We start from the raw sequence: 15,324 nt of genomic DNA on the forward strand, positions 1-15,324 counted from the left end.
TACTCTGACAGTCAGGCCGCCTTGAAAGTGCTGAACCAGTGCCAGATAACTTTTCCACTGGTGCGCAGTTGCCTTGATCTGCTTGCGCGACTGGCGTCCCGCAACAGGGTCCAGTTGTACTGGGTGCCGGGGCATAGCGGACATCATGGCAATGAGCAAGCCGATAGGTTTGCTAAAAGGGGGAGAAGGCCAAGTTCTTGGGACCGGAACCGGTCATCCCCATGTGCTAGACGGAGTCTGCATGACAGGTTGACTATCGTTCAAAATAAGCTCTGGCATAATATGGAGGGTGAGGGCCAGAGACAGACGAAACAGTTTGTCAATGGCCCCTGCAGGTCTAGGGCTAGGTACCTTATTGCGCTCAGCAGATGGAATATTTGGCTGGCCACCGGTCTTTTGACCGGACACTGTCGGCTAAGTAGATACCTCCATCTGATGGGCCTTGCTGACGACCCTCTCTGTCGGTCGTGCCGGGAGAAGGAAGAAACTCCCTCTCACATACTGTGCGAGTGCGATTACTTCGCCTCACTCAGATTTGAACACTTCGATTCACATACTGTGGAGCCCTCGCGGGTCTCTTCCATAACGGTGGAACGAATTCTACGCTACACCGCGGCCACAGGTCTCTTCAAGGCCTGAATATGAGGGTGCACAATATTCCTCTGGCATCGGTGCAAGGACGTGAGCCCCCTCTCCCCCAATAATAATAATTCAATACTTTGGTTGTCTTTATTACTTGAAATATTTAAATGTTATTGGTTAAATTATGTCGGCTGCTAATTTTTGGTGGTGGCAATGGGTTGACCGTTGACGTACAAAAGGTAATTTTTATGTAGACGACACGGTCACGTGAACAACCGGAACTAGTTTCTCCAAATTCAGAGCCGGTCCTATTTACAAAGTTTCTGCTCCTCTTGGTATATTCTCTTTGCTCAAATTGAGAGAAGTGTCAAAATTGGACGATTTTTGCCTTAGAACATTTGTGAATAGCCCCTAGTGAGATTTTGAGAAAAAGCAAGTAAAAGCTACTCTATCCGCATTGTGGATCGGGCCTATTTAGGAAAGGGTGGTTGTTCATTGTCTTGGCAGTGGAGGGTCTATTATAGGCCTAACTCTCTCGAGAGTGACAAAAATATTTTTCACCCGGGGCCTAGAACTTGTCGAGAGGGGTGGAAACTTACGTCTTTTTTGTTTTTGAGCCACGGGGATCACCTAATCACAGCTGAATAATATAATATTTTAAAATCTATTTATTTTTACTGGTATTATTAACATTTAAAATATTTATACTTTTTTTTGGCCTAAATTCTGAGGGGGCTCAGCCCCCCAGGTTCAAAAATCGAGGGGGCTTGAGCCCACCCTGCCCCCGGCTTCCGACGCCCTTGTGTTTTTCTCTAAGTGTCCGCTAGATTCCTGAGGTAGAGAGCTTGAGGAATCATTATGAATGAGCCACGATAAACGTCACGGCACGTATAACTTATCTCGCTGATCGTTGAAGCGCCTGACCTCATATTTTTCTCTCCCCACTTCTTATTGGCAATAACGCAATCCGTTCTTTTTCGAATATATTAATTCGAAGATCAGAGTGTCATAATATTATGATATACCAATCGCCTTTTCTTCATTCTGAAGAAACTTCATATGGGTATTGCGGTATGAACCTTCATTTTGAAGAAACTTCATGTGAATATCACGGGATAAATCTTCATTTTGAAGAAACTTCATAAAGTTCTAGCGGCATGAATTTACACTTGGAAGAAACGTCATATGGAGCTCACAAGTGAGCTCGAAAAATGTCTATTTACGACGAAAATGGGATTTATTAGTTAGAATGACAACATCATTCATTGGGCAACGAATTCCAATCGTCAATAACAGCACACGCAAAGTGTGTTTGTCGGAATGTAGTTAGCACCCTAGGTTTGACTAGTTTGTGTGAGTGACCACGGGTTCTTGCATTTTAAAACTATCCACTCTGGAAGCTTGAATCCTTTTCAGAATAATAAAACACGTCGAAACACACGTCCCATTAAAATTTCAGGTCATTTCGATCAATAGGACAGAGGATATGGCCAAAAACCTACCTCCTCCGGTAGAGCTTAATGTTAATTTTTAAAAAGTTGCGCTTATGGGTTTAAATTCCCCTTCTTTAGCAGGCTGGGAAATAGCACACTTCCTCTGGTCCAAAACCAGTTTATTAATTGGTTGGACTAGTTTTTTAATTCATTAAGTGGGGGTTACTGGTCCTCGGGACCAGTTTATTAATTGCAAATCTATTGGAGAGCAAAGGCTGGGACCAGTCCGGAGACCAGTAAATAATTTCAGACACTAGGGGGTCACTGGTCCAAAGGACTAGTTTAAAAAATATCCTTATTTCCCAGCCTGTTCTTTAGTAAAACATAAATTCCCAGTAGTGGTAGTGGGTTATAGATAGTTTTCACACATGGAGGATTCATACCATTTACACCAGGAAGCCGGGCTATCTGGAGGACAAAAGCAGACGGGATTGTGTCCTCCAGATAGCCCGGCCTCCTGGTGCAAATGGTATCAATCCCCCATGTTTGAAAACTATCTATAAGAATTAATACATATAAACAGAAATATATGACCTTAGGTAATATATTTCTGATATAAAACAAATAGACAGTATATAAAAACCTAGAACCATTTCAGGGCAGCTCTGAATTTATGTAGAAAGATTAAGTGGTCATTGACCAGTTTTTAATTGAAATCCTTGGGCTCTACTGGTCAAATGACCAGTTTAAAAAATTTTCTTATTTCTCACCCTGGCTTCTATAGCACGAGTATCTTGCAGAGTGGGAAATAAGGCGGTGGCACAGACAAATGACCAGTCTAAATATTGGCTGGACCAGTTTATAAATTAAATCGGGGGGTCATTGGTCCACGGGACCACTAAGAAAATTCAAGGGTAACCAGAGTCCAGACATTATCTCTACTATTTTAATCATCCCATAGAGATACATCCACTTCTAAAGTTTAGCAGACGACGCGCCCTGGTCAATGGTCATGGACCAGTTTATTTATTCCAGGCCAGGGGGTGGCTGCTCGCTGGCCCAATGTCCGGTTTTAAAAAATCCTTATTTCCCACCCTGGTATCTTGCGTCGTGATGCGCGTGATCGAGTGGGCTATGCTAAAAGTTAAGGCCGACATTACTCGTAAGTCGTAACCTTTTGCCTCTTAAGCTGATTCTTTAAAAATAGTGTTAATGTCTCTCGCAAATTCATGCTCTGATTTTGTTTTTCAAATGGATGCGACCAATTTTTTGCCGTGAGTTAAAATGTTTCGCACTCACAGCTGACTCATACAGATCCCAGTCCTAAGTGCTAGGCCTAGGCTATCGTTTAACAGTAGTACTTGCTTTTGGGATTGGGTAGGGTGAGTTTGGGTTAAGTCTAGGGCCTCTTTAGTTACTCCCATTTCTCTACAGTAAACAACAATTTTTAATTTTTTCGAAGCCTGTGTTACCAGAAGTTAATTGGCCCGAATAATATCCTACCTAGGCCTAGTTTCTAACAAAAACCCACATATTTACAGAGGTCAGAGTAGAGCTCTCGGTTGTTGAATGTGCTGTTTACAGGGTGAGGGTTGATTTTTGCAAAATATTTCGAAGATCCAGTACATTATCACTACATATAGAAGGTTAAGTTTATTAGAATTATATAGACTTTACTGGAAGCATTTTTTAAGTGAAAATAAGGTCAGCAACAACAAATTAGTAAGAAACATTGAAACAATGTTGTCGGAGGTTTTCAATTATTTCAACCTTTCCTATAAACTTACCATATCAGGATGAAACTAAACAACAAAGTCTAAAACATCTTTGTTAAACGTATTCTGAGCTATTTGAACCCAACATTATCATAACTAACAAAAACTAACCCAGATAGAGGATTTCAACAGTCCCTGACCAGGGCTCGACATAAGGCACTAGTCAAGGCATTTGACAACTAAAAAAATGCCTTGACCACCAAAATAAACAGAAATCTGGGGCTCACTAGTCAACTTGACTAGTAAAAAAATGTCAAAAATATTCGTAAACCATGCGTCTCACTAGTCAGTGACTACTAAAAAAAATTGGGATAGGGGGCTCACTAGTCAGGCTGACTACTAAAAAAATATCCTTATGTCGAGCCCTGTCCCTGACTCAATTTGAGCCAATAGGGAGCTAACAGTACTGACCCTGAAACGTCACACCCTTCTATCTCTTACTGGAGTTTCATCCCCCCTAACGGTTGGGAACAGTATTCTACGCGCAAAAATGCCAACCAGAGGGAGGCTGCGTGACGTCAGACTGTCTCTTCCCCCTAGCCAGTTGTTAGCTCCCTATGCTAATTGCTAAGCCAAATCTCTCCTATGCCTAACCAACAAGGCAAGTGTATGGTACACTGATATATTTTAAGTATGATTTTATCTTACATAGAGTTGCTTTAAGTTTTTTCTAGATGGCGCTCTTCAATTTCCAAAAATCAATTTTGGATTTCGTGGGGCTTTGTCATCGCATAAACTTTTATCCAATGCTTACCATAAAGTTGTAACCGTAAAGTTAGTAAAAGAGTAGGGGGCCTAACTTTTTACGATTCACCAAGAAAGTTAACTAAAATCAGAAGTTCCAAGGTTCCCACTTTAAGGATTTATTATCCAAGACTTTGAAAATCATAATTACTAGATTATCCATTGTACGCGAGTTAAGAATGATCCAGTTTTTGTCACAATAGGGACTTGGCAGTACTTCGTCATTCAACGGCAGGCTACCTTCTACTAGTGCTAAAAAACATACCAGGAGGAGGGCTTATATAGCTTTCATTCTGATAAAAAACATACCATAATGGCGCTGGGGGCGGAGTTAAGCCCAAATTGCCAAGTCCCTATAATACTGTTATTCAAGTTCAATGTCGCAAAAGAAATAACCGCGGAGATTGCAGATATGGACAAAACAATACTGGCCTATTTTATTTTCAGCCCGCGCTTTTTATTCCATACAAAATATAAGAAAAATTTTTGTCCGTCTCCCCAGAGCAGACGACATCCTTTCATAGGTTACAAACAGGCTTGAAAATAAGGTTTATTTCTGAACTAGTCCTCCGGACCAGTGACCCCTGATGTCTTAAATATGAAACTGGTCCCGGGACCAGTGACCCTTCCCCTATTTATTTTTCTACTGGTCCCAGGACTTGTGGTCGTTCTCTCTTCTAAAAAATCTCTCTCGTCTTAGGGTTGTATACACAACTGGACTCCTGGAGTCGAAATTTATGTTAAAATGAAAATGATTAAAGAGGTCCCCATATCAATTTTTCATAAAAGTAGGAAGTAATCAACTAGTCATTGGGACCAGTGACCCTCGCGTTTTGAATAAAAAAAGTGGCCCAAGCTATTAATAAACTGGTTTTTGACCTGTAAACCTGTCTTATTTCCTAGCCTGGTTACAAAGTTGTTAGTTTTTTCAATTATAGCAAAAGTGCATCGGTCTTTGTAGAAAAAGTGGGTTACAGCATCTCAAAAATACCTTTCTCAGTACATTTTATGAAGTTTCTGGAACAGACGACTAAAAAACCGACTGTTCAATGCCTTTGTTTTGATCCTATTCAGTCACGATTTTTGCTCAGCCAATCGCGATCGCGAGAAATTACGACATTGGGAAGTAGTTCAGCCCTCGCGGGGTCACTCAAACTAGCCTGCTTCAAAAGCTTTAGAAACGTTGGATTTGGATTTTTCTACTAAGTTAACTTTAATTAAGATAAAGTTCGTTTTTATATACAATTATGTAGATCGGTATTTTACGCAAGGTCAATTTATAACGAAATTGGTCTCGAATATGGAAGTAAATCAACCGCAATTTCCGTAAAAGTTATGTTTTTACCAAGCCTTGGACGAAAGATGAACTATATACAATCTTAACTCCATTTGTGCTGGAGATAATTAAATAATGAAAGTTGATTTAAGTGAGCCTGTGATTTTTAGGAGCGTAAGTTCAAAATGGCCTTGGGCCTCGACACGGACAAAGGAGATAGACATTTAAATATTCAGCCAATGAGAGACCATTTCTCCAGGGAGGAGAGATTTGAGAGGGAGAAATAAAGTGAATAGGCGAGTTCGTTCGCTTCGTGGCTAAACTCGTCTCTCTATGGCGATGGCTCTGCCACTCGTCGCGGTGTCCGCGCGCATGCGTCAAATTTAAAAACCGGCTTTGAACTGAAAGGGGAAGGTTGTTTTTGAATATCCGTCATGGTGAGCTATAAGAACTGTTGTTGGCGGTAGTAAACGACGTCACTCGCGCCTGTTAGCTAAAATCGTGGAACGGAGATAGAAATTCCCACCCTCACTTTTTCCCCCCTTACCATTTGTATGACGGGTTTTTTAGCATTTGATCTCAAGTTTCTCCTCCCTGATTTCTCGGATGACGTCATTGGCTTTCACCAAATCCAGAGGAACTATCTTTGAAGGCGCAAGAATAATATTTCTTTCGTGTTCCTGTGAAAAAGATGGGCGTGTTGCTGTATCAATTGTCTCCGCGCTTGGAGGGGGAAGTTTTGGGGCGCTGTAAATGCCATGAGCGGCCTAAATTCACAAGATACCACTTTTTCTACGAAGTCCTATGGACTTTTGATTATAGAGGATGTATAAAGCAGTGTCAGTACTACATATGCAAACGTCATACCGTTCTATCTCTTAGATCTGTGTCATCCCAATAATGGGCGCGTACAGTAACCCCTCTCAGCAACACTCCAGAATAAATGCCAGATTAAATTCTTTCTTACCGCGCACTATTCGTGAATGGAATTCCTGCCGTATCCCAGAGTTTTACCTTAGCTTACGTATAGATACACTAAACTTCCTTAACGACTGTGATATTTTTATTTACATTTTATTTTTTTTATATTTATTATTCAATGTATATAGATAGGTCTCGGTGTGATGGGCAATGTTATGCCTTTTCCTGAGTGATAAATTGCGATTGGACAACACTGGTTTTTGCAGAAGTGAGATGAGACCAGAAGTACTGAGCTAACAAATTCTTCACTCGGCGAAAGTGAATATTCTTGATAACACACCAACGGTTGGCCCTCTAGTGGCGGTTTCAGAATTTCCCCTCCAAAACGTGAGACGCTCGCGGTGGTAGACGGCCGAACTAGATTCAAGCACCCGCGTCCGTGTTCCTCGGCTTTAGGTTGAAGGGAAGGGGGTAGGAAATGTTTTTGAAACTCGACCAATTTTTTTCTCCCTAGCGTAGGCGCGATTGAAGCGGCGTAAAACCCTCAAATTTGTTCACTAATGCCAGGATCTATTACCAATGCTAGAGCCCTTCACTTCTAGTCTCATCTCACTTCTGGTTTTAGTATAGAACTAATCTAAGTTTTTGTTCATAGTTGCTAAATTTTCTTGGCAAATCATCCATCAGACATACATTACCTACGATATATAAGCGTTTTCTTTTATGTAGAATTAGGGGGGGGGTAGGGTGGTTATAACTCCCTTTTCATTGTTGGTCAAACCTCGCAAATGCTAATTTGATGTTATTTTGCAGTCAGTGGTGGCATGGCCAACTTGGATTACCGGTGGTAGAAGGCCTGCCAGCGCCATGTTAAAAAACGACTAGCAAAATCGCCCCCTATTTCTGACTTTTGCCGTTAGGTGCGCTACCAACCCAGTTTTTCTCATAATGCTTTTTCTATGGGGAAATAAAATTCGGAAGTGGACTTGGTTTTACTTTTACGGCATTTTTAATATATATTTACCTATTTTTTTTGTGACCGAATTTTAAATGAGAAATCAAATAAGTTCCAATTTATATTTCGAGACCTATTTCATAATTTTCCGTCCGTTGTTTTAATAATGATCAATGTTCAAAGTTCGAGTTGTTTTTAAGGCGGAGAAATGTGGCCTCTAGAATTAAGCCTTGGTCTGAAGGAAGTTTACACTTGGATTAAATACAACTACGTATGGATATAGCACTCACCCAAAAACTTGACTACCGTTTGTCCCTTTAACGGGGCGCCATCTAGGGCGGGCTAATGGCAAAGGGTGGAAAATATGGAATTGTAGAATGTAGATTTAGTGTGACAAGGCCTATTAGCCAATGACAACGCGCCTTTTTAATTTTAATCGTGGTTTAAACTCAACTGCCAGCGGCGCCCGTCAATTTTTTTCTTCAAACGCACGTGACTTATAACGACACTTCTTGTCACACCAAAATTATTTCCCCTTCTCTCCTAAGATATTCCGTCCGTTTTGATGTGCCAGAGGCGATTGCCTTACCGAAGGCTAGAGTGCTATATCCATACGTAGTCGTCCAAGATTAAAGTTTAGTGGCGCCGTTGGACCAAAGCTTAGGTTTTCCGAGAAATTTAATTTCCCCACCCTAAAAACAACTCCAATTTTGAATGACCCGCCTCTTCTTAAAAAAAAAAAAAATCCCGTCCCGGGGAAGGGGGTCGTGGACTTTGACGCGCACCCAATATACCCTGTTCGCTATTCCTGCTTCTAAAATTACACGAATCCCTGAACTTAAAAGTATAATTAACAATGAGGAAAAATTTTAATAGAAGGTCATTATTTGAAACACTAACAAAGGTTGTTTTTTTTTATTTTTCAGACAAAGGTTTAAGAAGAAACCTTACAGGTTTAACTGTGCCAGCGACATTTTGCTGCTAAAGGAAGTGATTAATGTCAATCCTTATACTACCATTCATAGTCGCCAAAAATGGGAAGAAATTGCGGAAAACCTGAGAATTCATTACTTTGTGGACGGGAGAAGGTGTCGAGAGAGAACTTCCTTAATCCTTAATTACTACTTGAGTGAGGAGAATTCCAGCTTCAGAAAAGTTGGAAATGAAGAGGATATCAAAGAAAGAGACAAACTTCTACAGGAACTTAATGAATTAAAAACTGTCTCGGAAGCCGTAGCCTATAGCGCCTCCAAGTGTGCCAAAATTCAGAAGGATAGTGATCTGGAAAGAAGTATCGAATCATATAGCGCTTCCATTGAGGAGAGAACCAACGCTTCTTCAAGCAGTTCATCAGGTTCCGTTTTTAAATCTGTTATCCCCTTCATTTATAGCGCATTCCCTAAAGTTCATAGAGCTATGTATATAGTTCTATCAAAGTGAATAAAGAGGAGGAGTGGAAGCTCCCCCGCTCGCTCCACAAGCCTGAAATACTGGTTGCCCCTAAATATAACTAGAGGTACTAGAGTTTCCGCCTTGCTCCATTTTGATTGGTCTACCGTCGCGCCACCTACCAAATGCTACTTGCCCTACTTTCCACTCCCCACAACACTCTCTTGGTTCTATGAACTTCTGGTAGCTCTTTTTCGCTGCTCTGAGATTAGTCGCAATTATCTTTATTACAGAACAGGAAAATATGGTCTCGCTGATTTTACGGTCTCAGGACTATTTGGTCTCGTGATTATTTGGTTACCTAATCCCCCCTCTGGTTGGCATTTTTGCATGTAGAATACTGTTTCTAACCGTTAGGGGGGGATGAAACTCCAGTAAGAGACGTTTCAGGGTCAAAACTGTTAGCTCCCTATGGTCCCAATTCGTTGCCACCTTTTCCAAAGCAATGGTCCCAATAATTCGTTGCCACCTTTTCCATAATATTCTCCTATTAATTAGCTGCCACCTTTTCCAAAATATTCTCCTATTAATTAGCTGCCACCTTTTCCAAAATATTCTAGTGGGAAATAAGGCGGTGGCACAGGGCAAATGACCAGTTTAAAAATTGCCTGGTCTAGTTTAAAAATTAAATCAGAGGGGTCAGTGGTCCACGGGACCACTAATAAAATTCAAGGGTAACCAGAGTCCAGTCATTAACTCAAATATTTTAATTATCCACTTTTTTAATTTAGCAGACAACGTGTCCTGTTCAATGGTCATGGAGTCCCATATGGACCAGTTTATTTATTTCAGGCCAGGGGGGTTGGTGGTCTAATGTCCAGTTTAAAAAAAATCATTATTTCCCACCCAAATTACAATATCTATACGGGACTTACGAGGTTACCGCCCCCTTTTCGGAGAGTTGTTCTGCCAAGGCTACGGAGCGTGTTCGACGACAGGGAATGTCAGCCACTAGCTAAAGGCCGCCGACAGGTTATGGCAGCGCCCACAGAAATACCTCTCGTAAATCCCCTATAAAGTATACATAGTCTACAGGCATGGAAAATTCCTACCATTAACACAAGAAGACCAAGCGACTTAGAGAGTAAAATCGTATGCTATTTTACACTCTAAGTTGCCTGGTCTCCTTGCGCAAATGGTATGAATCCTCCTTGCGTGTAAAATATGTACTAGCGAAAATGGCTCTTAGCTGAAAGAATAATATATATAACTGAAGTCTAATTTTTTTTTTTTTTCGCTACTATTTTCGTATTTTTTACGTGTTTTAAAAAAGGTTTTTAATAAGTGTGGTCCTTTCCTTTAATATAAGTTACCAAAACATTTCCATTAATTTTATAAAAACTTCTCTAAAAATTAGGCCTGTGCACTGCCTTCTCTAATACTAGGCCTTGCGATAGGAATAAAAGGGGGGTGGCAGTTAGGATTTCAAAAATGGCGCTAGATGTCGCTTTTCTGAGGTTTTAAACTGGCGGAAAATTCAAAACTATGGGAAATTGTTAGCAACGACGAAGTGTAATCTGCTAAGTTCGTCTCGAAAAAGAAAGCCAAAAACCGGTCAATAAACCGGTTCATGATGCTGAACGGTTTCCGAGTTCGAAAAATACTAGTTTAAATTTGGTCTACCTTTTGACACGTGTCAATGACTCAATGGCGTCTACATGGAAATTTCAACCCATCACAGCCCTTAAGTTTTTATCAAAAACTGCCACTGCCAATGAAATACCTTAAGTTTGATTTGGATTGCCCAATGAGCGAGCTTAGGAGAGTTAGCAGACGATGTGCCCTGGTCAATGGTCATGGAGTCTGGACCAGGTTATTTAGTCCAGTTTAAAAAATCCTTATTTCCCTTCCTGGTCCGCCATAAGCGAAAGACGTGACGTCATGCGAGACTGCGCAGTACGAATTTACTTTCGTCATCGCGAAAATTCGCCTCAGAAAAGAGCCATCTAACGGTTACTAAGCGCAGATTCAAAATATCACATAAAAAATGCTTCTGTTGTACGTTTCAAGGCCTAGTATTAGCACGGAGCTTCTATTACAGGGAGAGGAAACTCGGTCTTTTCCCCCTCGCTCTTAGCGTACCTTGGTTCTGCGCACCATTTTCATTCCTCGCGCGCACCCCGAGCCTATGTAAACAAAGTCTGACGTCATTTTCTTGTCGTAAGGAAGTTGGAGGAACGCGACGCCTGCTTGTAGACAAGGCTTACGCGACCGCCGTTGAAAGTTTGAAGACGTTGAACGTGGTCGTGTAGCTCCGTTGTGCTCTGAACAAATCCAGATTATATTAAGCTCCGTGATTATGTTGAAAATAAAGGTTTTGTGACTATACAAATGGAGACAAAAGCCTCTCTCCCTGCTAAGACTAAAAAGGTACGGACTATAAACTTTAATTCCTGGCCATAATAGGACGATTTATATCGTGAATCGCTTCTACAGCTTCCGCAAACACATTTCTTCTTCTTCCCCTTTTTACAAACTAACTGATTGTAATCGCAATCCATTTTAATTTTTAAAATTGTACCAATTATTATAGCAATTAAACATTAAAAAGTCTTTCTACGAACGAGTGAAGGCGGCCATCTTTGTTGTTTACATAGGCTCCCCTTTTTTACCAGTGAAAACCGAGGGGGGGTGTTAAAAATGTGCCCCTTTCTATGGACAAATAGTGTCTACGTTTCCTAAGGGCCTTTACAGTACTTGAGGGGTAGGAAGTTTACTCTCCCTGTTAATAGAAGCTCCGTGGTATTAGAGAAGGCAGTGGCCTGTGCGAGTACCCAGTAGTGTCGGTACCCGACCCGGTCAGGTAATTTCTTAATACCCGAAACTATTCGAATATTTAAATTTTTCTGCTCATTACCCGTGACAAGGCTTAGGACAATCGGGTATTGGTTTGGCACTCAGGAAGAAGGGTAAGGTGTGCCTAAAACCACCAGTGAAGGCGCTAAACGCCTGGCTTTCTTTCTTCTTCCAACTGGAACTGAACAAAGCCACGAGTTTAGAGAGGAAAAAAGTGATACAGAAAGACAGAAATTCAAGGAAGAATTTTTGGTACCCGAAAAGCACCCGAATAATGGTAGTTTGGTTAGGCCTAATTATTCGAGTACCAGATAGAAATCCGGGTACCCGACCTGATACCCGATTGAAAGTTTTTCAACTACCCGTACCCGACCCGAAATCCAAAAATCACTACCCGCACAGGCCTACTACAAATCGATAATCAACTAGCGACTGATACTTTATTGCTGGTTTTTAGCTTGGCTTTTATTTTAAAGGGATATTATTGGCACAAATTAAGTATTTTTATTCTGATTCCTTATGTTAAAATATGCCGCCTTGAATTTTTTTTAGATTTTTTGAAGAGCTATTTATAGTATTAAACAATAATTGAAGTTTTGTATCCAAAACATGCATTTGAATTTTGGTAAAGCGACCTACCGGCCAATCAGCGCCCGCGATTTATAAGAGGCAATCCCCAAAAATTTTCTCAGTCGAGTCTCATTTACGTCGTCTGCACTAGGTTCGGAAATCTATATTCTACTTTTTAGAACTCAAAAGAAAGGCGCGGGTTTGATCATTTAACGAATAGCGGATAAGGAACATTAACAATTAGCAGGTTTATGCTTTTACGTTTCACTTACACTGAAATTTTTCTCTTAAACTTTCTATATTAAAATGCGGCGTGTCGTAATTTTGTTGTATATTTGATAATCTGAGTGTCAAGTTATCAGTCTTAGGAATGGGAAGATCAGTGTTCTTTGTGACGTTCGGGATTGAAAAAATTAAAAAAGCCATCTTTTAAACTTCAGCAGAGTCATGGCGTTTTCCTTTGGTTCCTCGCGGAGCGCTCCCAAGGAGCAATAAAAATGGTAGTAGTAGTTTACAGCTTCGTTAAAGACTGTTTTTGAAGAATAGGATCTCCTCGTTTTATTCCTCCATGGGAGCGCTCCGCGAGGACCCAAAGGAAAACGCCATTAATCTAAAACACAATTACTATCGTCCTCAAACTTTAGCAGACGACGGGTCCCGGGGAGTCAATGGTGACAGGCAGTCTGGGAAATAAGGATATTTTTTAAACTGGTCCTTGGGACCAGTGATCCCCTAGGGACCGAAATAATAAACTGGTCTCCGGACTGGTCCCAGTCCCAGCCTTTGTTCTCCTATAGATTTGCAATTAATAAAGTGGTCCCGAGGACCAGTAAGCCCCACATCTCGAATTTAAAAACTAGTCCGAGCAATTAATAAACTGGTTTTGGACCAGAGGAAGTGTGCTATTTCCCAGACTGGTGACAGGCCACTTTAAAAAAATACTTATTTCCCGCCCTTGGAAACTCAGCTTTTCCTATTTGAAGCAGACAGCATCAGGGCCGGAAATAAGAAAAATTTCTTACAGGACATGCGTCCTGTGACCCCCTGTTTGACTTGAAAATTTATAGGACATTGTCCACTGGAGTGTGCAAAATAGTGTCGAATCTCCATAGTCAAGCTATCAAAACTTCGGAAAATTTATTGGTCAAACTGTCCAGTGACCCCCTTAGTTTTTAAAAAATTATGGGACATTTTAAAATTTTATTGGACAATGTCCAGTGTCCTGTGCTTATTTCCGGCCCTGGACAGCATACGACTAAATATTCTCTAAACTTCACGGGATTGGTTGATTTGTCTCTATCCCTAAAGAGGTTTTTATTGGCCTGTAGGTAAGTGTGCTAAAATCGAAACCCATTGCTAAGCCTAACAAATTTTAAAAAATTTAATTTTGATTGAAAAAAATGTTTTAAAAATCGGAAAAAATTAGAGACTACATATTTAATCAAAACTAACCAGGAAAAAATAAAACACGGCACTAAAATTTTCAGCTAATAGTATCCCTTTAAATTATCTTTGCATGGGAAAAAAATTAAGAATTAAAAATGGTTGTCTGACCATTTCAATTTCCCTTTTAATGATTGAAATTTAAGATTAATTTTTTTTGGTTTTTTTTTTTTTTTTTCTTTCAGATGAAAAATGTATGTCTGGAAATACACTTAAGAGGAAGAAAACGTCAGTCTCCAAGGATCTTGGTATAGCTACTAGTAGTAATTTCATGGAGAAGAGGCACGCTGCGGAACTGGCGCTAAAAAGGGAAGAATTAGCTTTGAGGAAAATCGAGTTGGCCCAGGAGCAACAACGGTTGAACATTGAAAAAGAGAAGTTTGAACTTGAAAAGAGAGCGAATCAAGCCCGTCTTGACATGGACTTGGAGTTGAAACGCGTGGAAATAGCCGAAAGACAGGCAATGATTGAACTAATAAAAGATCTTCTCAGAAAACAACACTGTCCAAATGCTAAACCAGATCAAGTTATTGATCCCGACTAGTACGAGGTTTATATGGCATTGTATATAAATAATCATGTATAAAAAAGAACAATGTACATATAGTTTTTATTAGTAACTCTAAAGGGATATGCTTATGAGAGTATAAAAAAAAGTGAGACTTTTCGAGTTAGGGCCACGGGGGGATTCGCAAACGGGCAGCCCATTTTCTGCATTGTTCAAATACCCCTTGAATGTTTAAGAGGGGCAATGGGCAGACTTGTTAAAAAATTTATCATGGTGCTCACCGAGGGACCCTTTAAATAGCAAACTTTTGTATAACCTCAGTTGAAGCTTCATCTTGAGTATTTATATTTCGGTAACAAGAGCTTCTAATAAATGAAAATATTTTATTCGTTGTCAATGTACCTACCTTATTTTAATTGTTTTTCTATCATGTCTATGCTATCAACATACCACGTCTACTGTATAGACAAACCATGTCTACCGTGTCGTCACACCACGTCTACGGTATCGTCACACCTTGCCTAGAGTATCGAGTCTCGACACTCCTTGCCTAGAGTTGTAACGTCCACCGCCAGATGGCGCTAGGTACCGTTTGTGACCCGAACTTTAACCCCACACGTACCCGCTTATATGGTATGTAAGCCCGGGTCTCCCTTCAGTGGTGGCGGCATGGATTAGAGGCGGTTAGCGGTATCCGGGTCACGGAGATGGACAACACATCCCCATAGGAATAAGGGAGTTTTATGTTACGAATAAAGGATATACTAAAGGACGTAAAGTATTCTTTAATTATTACCTATTGGCCTTTATAGCACTTTGTATGCTCTACCCCGCGAAATAGCTTAAAAGTACGGATCGTAGGATTTGGTTCG

The 15,324-nt window shown here is 40.6% G+C and overlaps 1 protein-coding gene across 1 annotated transcript; it reads left to right on the forward strand.

Moving 5' to 3' along the window:
• Window positions 1-3,145: 3,145 nt before the first annotated feature.
• On the forward strand, window positions 3,146-14,853 carry LOC149620735 (uncharacterized). The gene is made up of 3 exons (XM_089855953.1): window positions 3,146-3,289; window positions 8,613-9,040; window positions 14,130-14,853. The coding sequence occupies exons 1-3, from the start codon at window positions 3,228-3,230 to the stop codon at window positions 14,486-14,488; spliced, it is 849 nt and encodes a 282-aa protein (XP_089712079.1). The 5' UTR covers window positions 3,146-3,227; the 3' UTR covers window positions 14,489-14,853.
• The last annotated feature ends 471 nt before the right edge of the window (window positions 14,854-15,324 follow it).

Source organism: Phalangium opilio, unplaced genomic scaffold (genome assembly GCF_054372755.1).
Source record: "Phalangium opilio isolate 3A_F unplaced genomic scaffold, DU_Popi_V2 ptg000209l_1, whole genome shotgun sequence".
Classification (NCBI taxonomy): domain Eukaryota; kingdom Metazoa; phylum Arthropoda; class Arachnida; order Opiliones; family Phalangiidae; genus Phalangium; species Phalangium opilio.

What these genes read in the sequence shown, in the direction of transcription:
- LOC149620735 (XM_089855953.1), top strand. Translation starts at nt 3,228, where the DNA reads ATGTCTCTCGCAAATTCATGCTCTGATTTTGTTTTTCAAATGGATGCG. An exon ending in GATGCGACCAATTTTTTGCC is followed by an intron (nt 3,290 to 8,612) that starts GTGAGTTAAAAT and finishes TTTATTTTTCAG; the next exon opens with ACAAAGGTTTAAGAAGAAAC. An exon ending in TTCTTCAAGCAGTTCATCAG is followed by an intron (nt 9,041 to 14,129) that starts GTTCCGTTTTTA and finishes TTTTTCTTTCAG; the next exon opens with ATGAAAAATGTATGTCTGGA.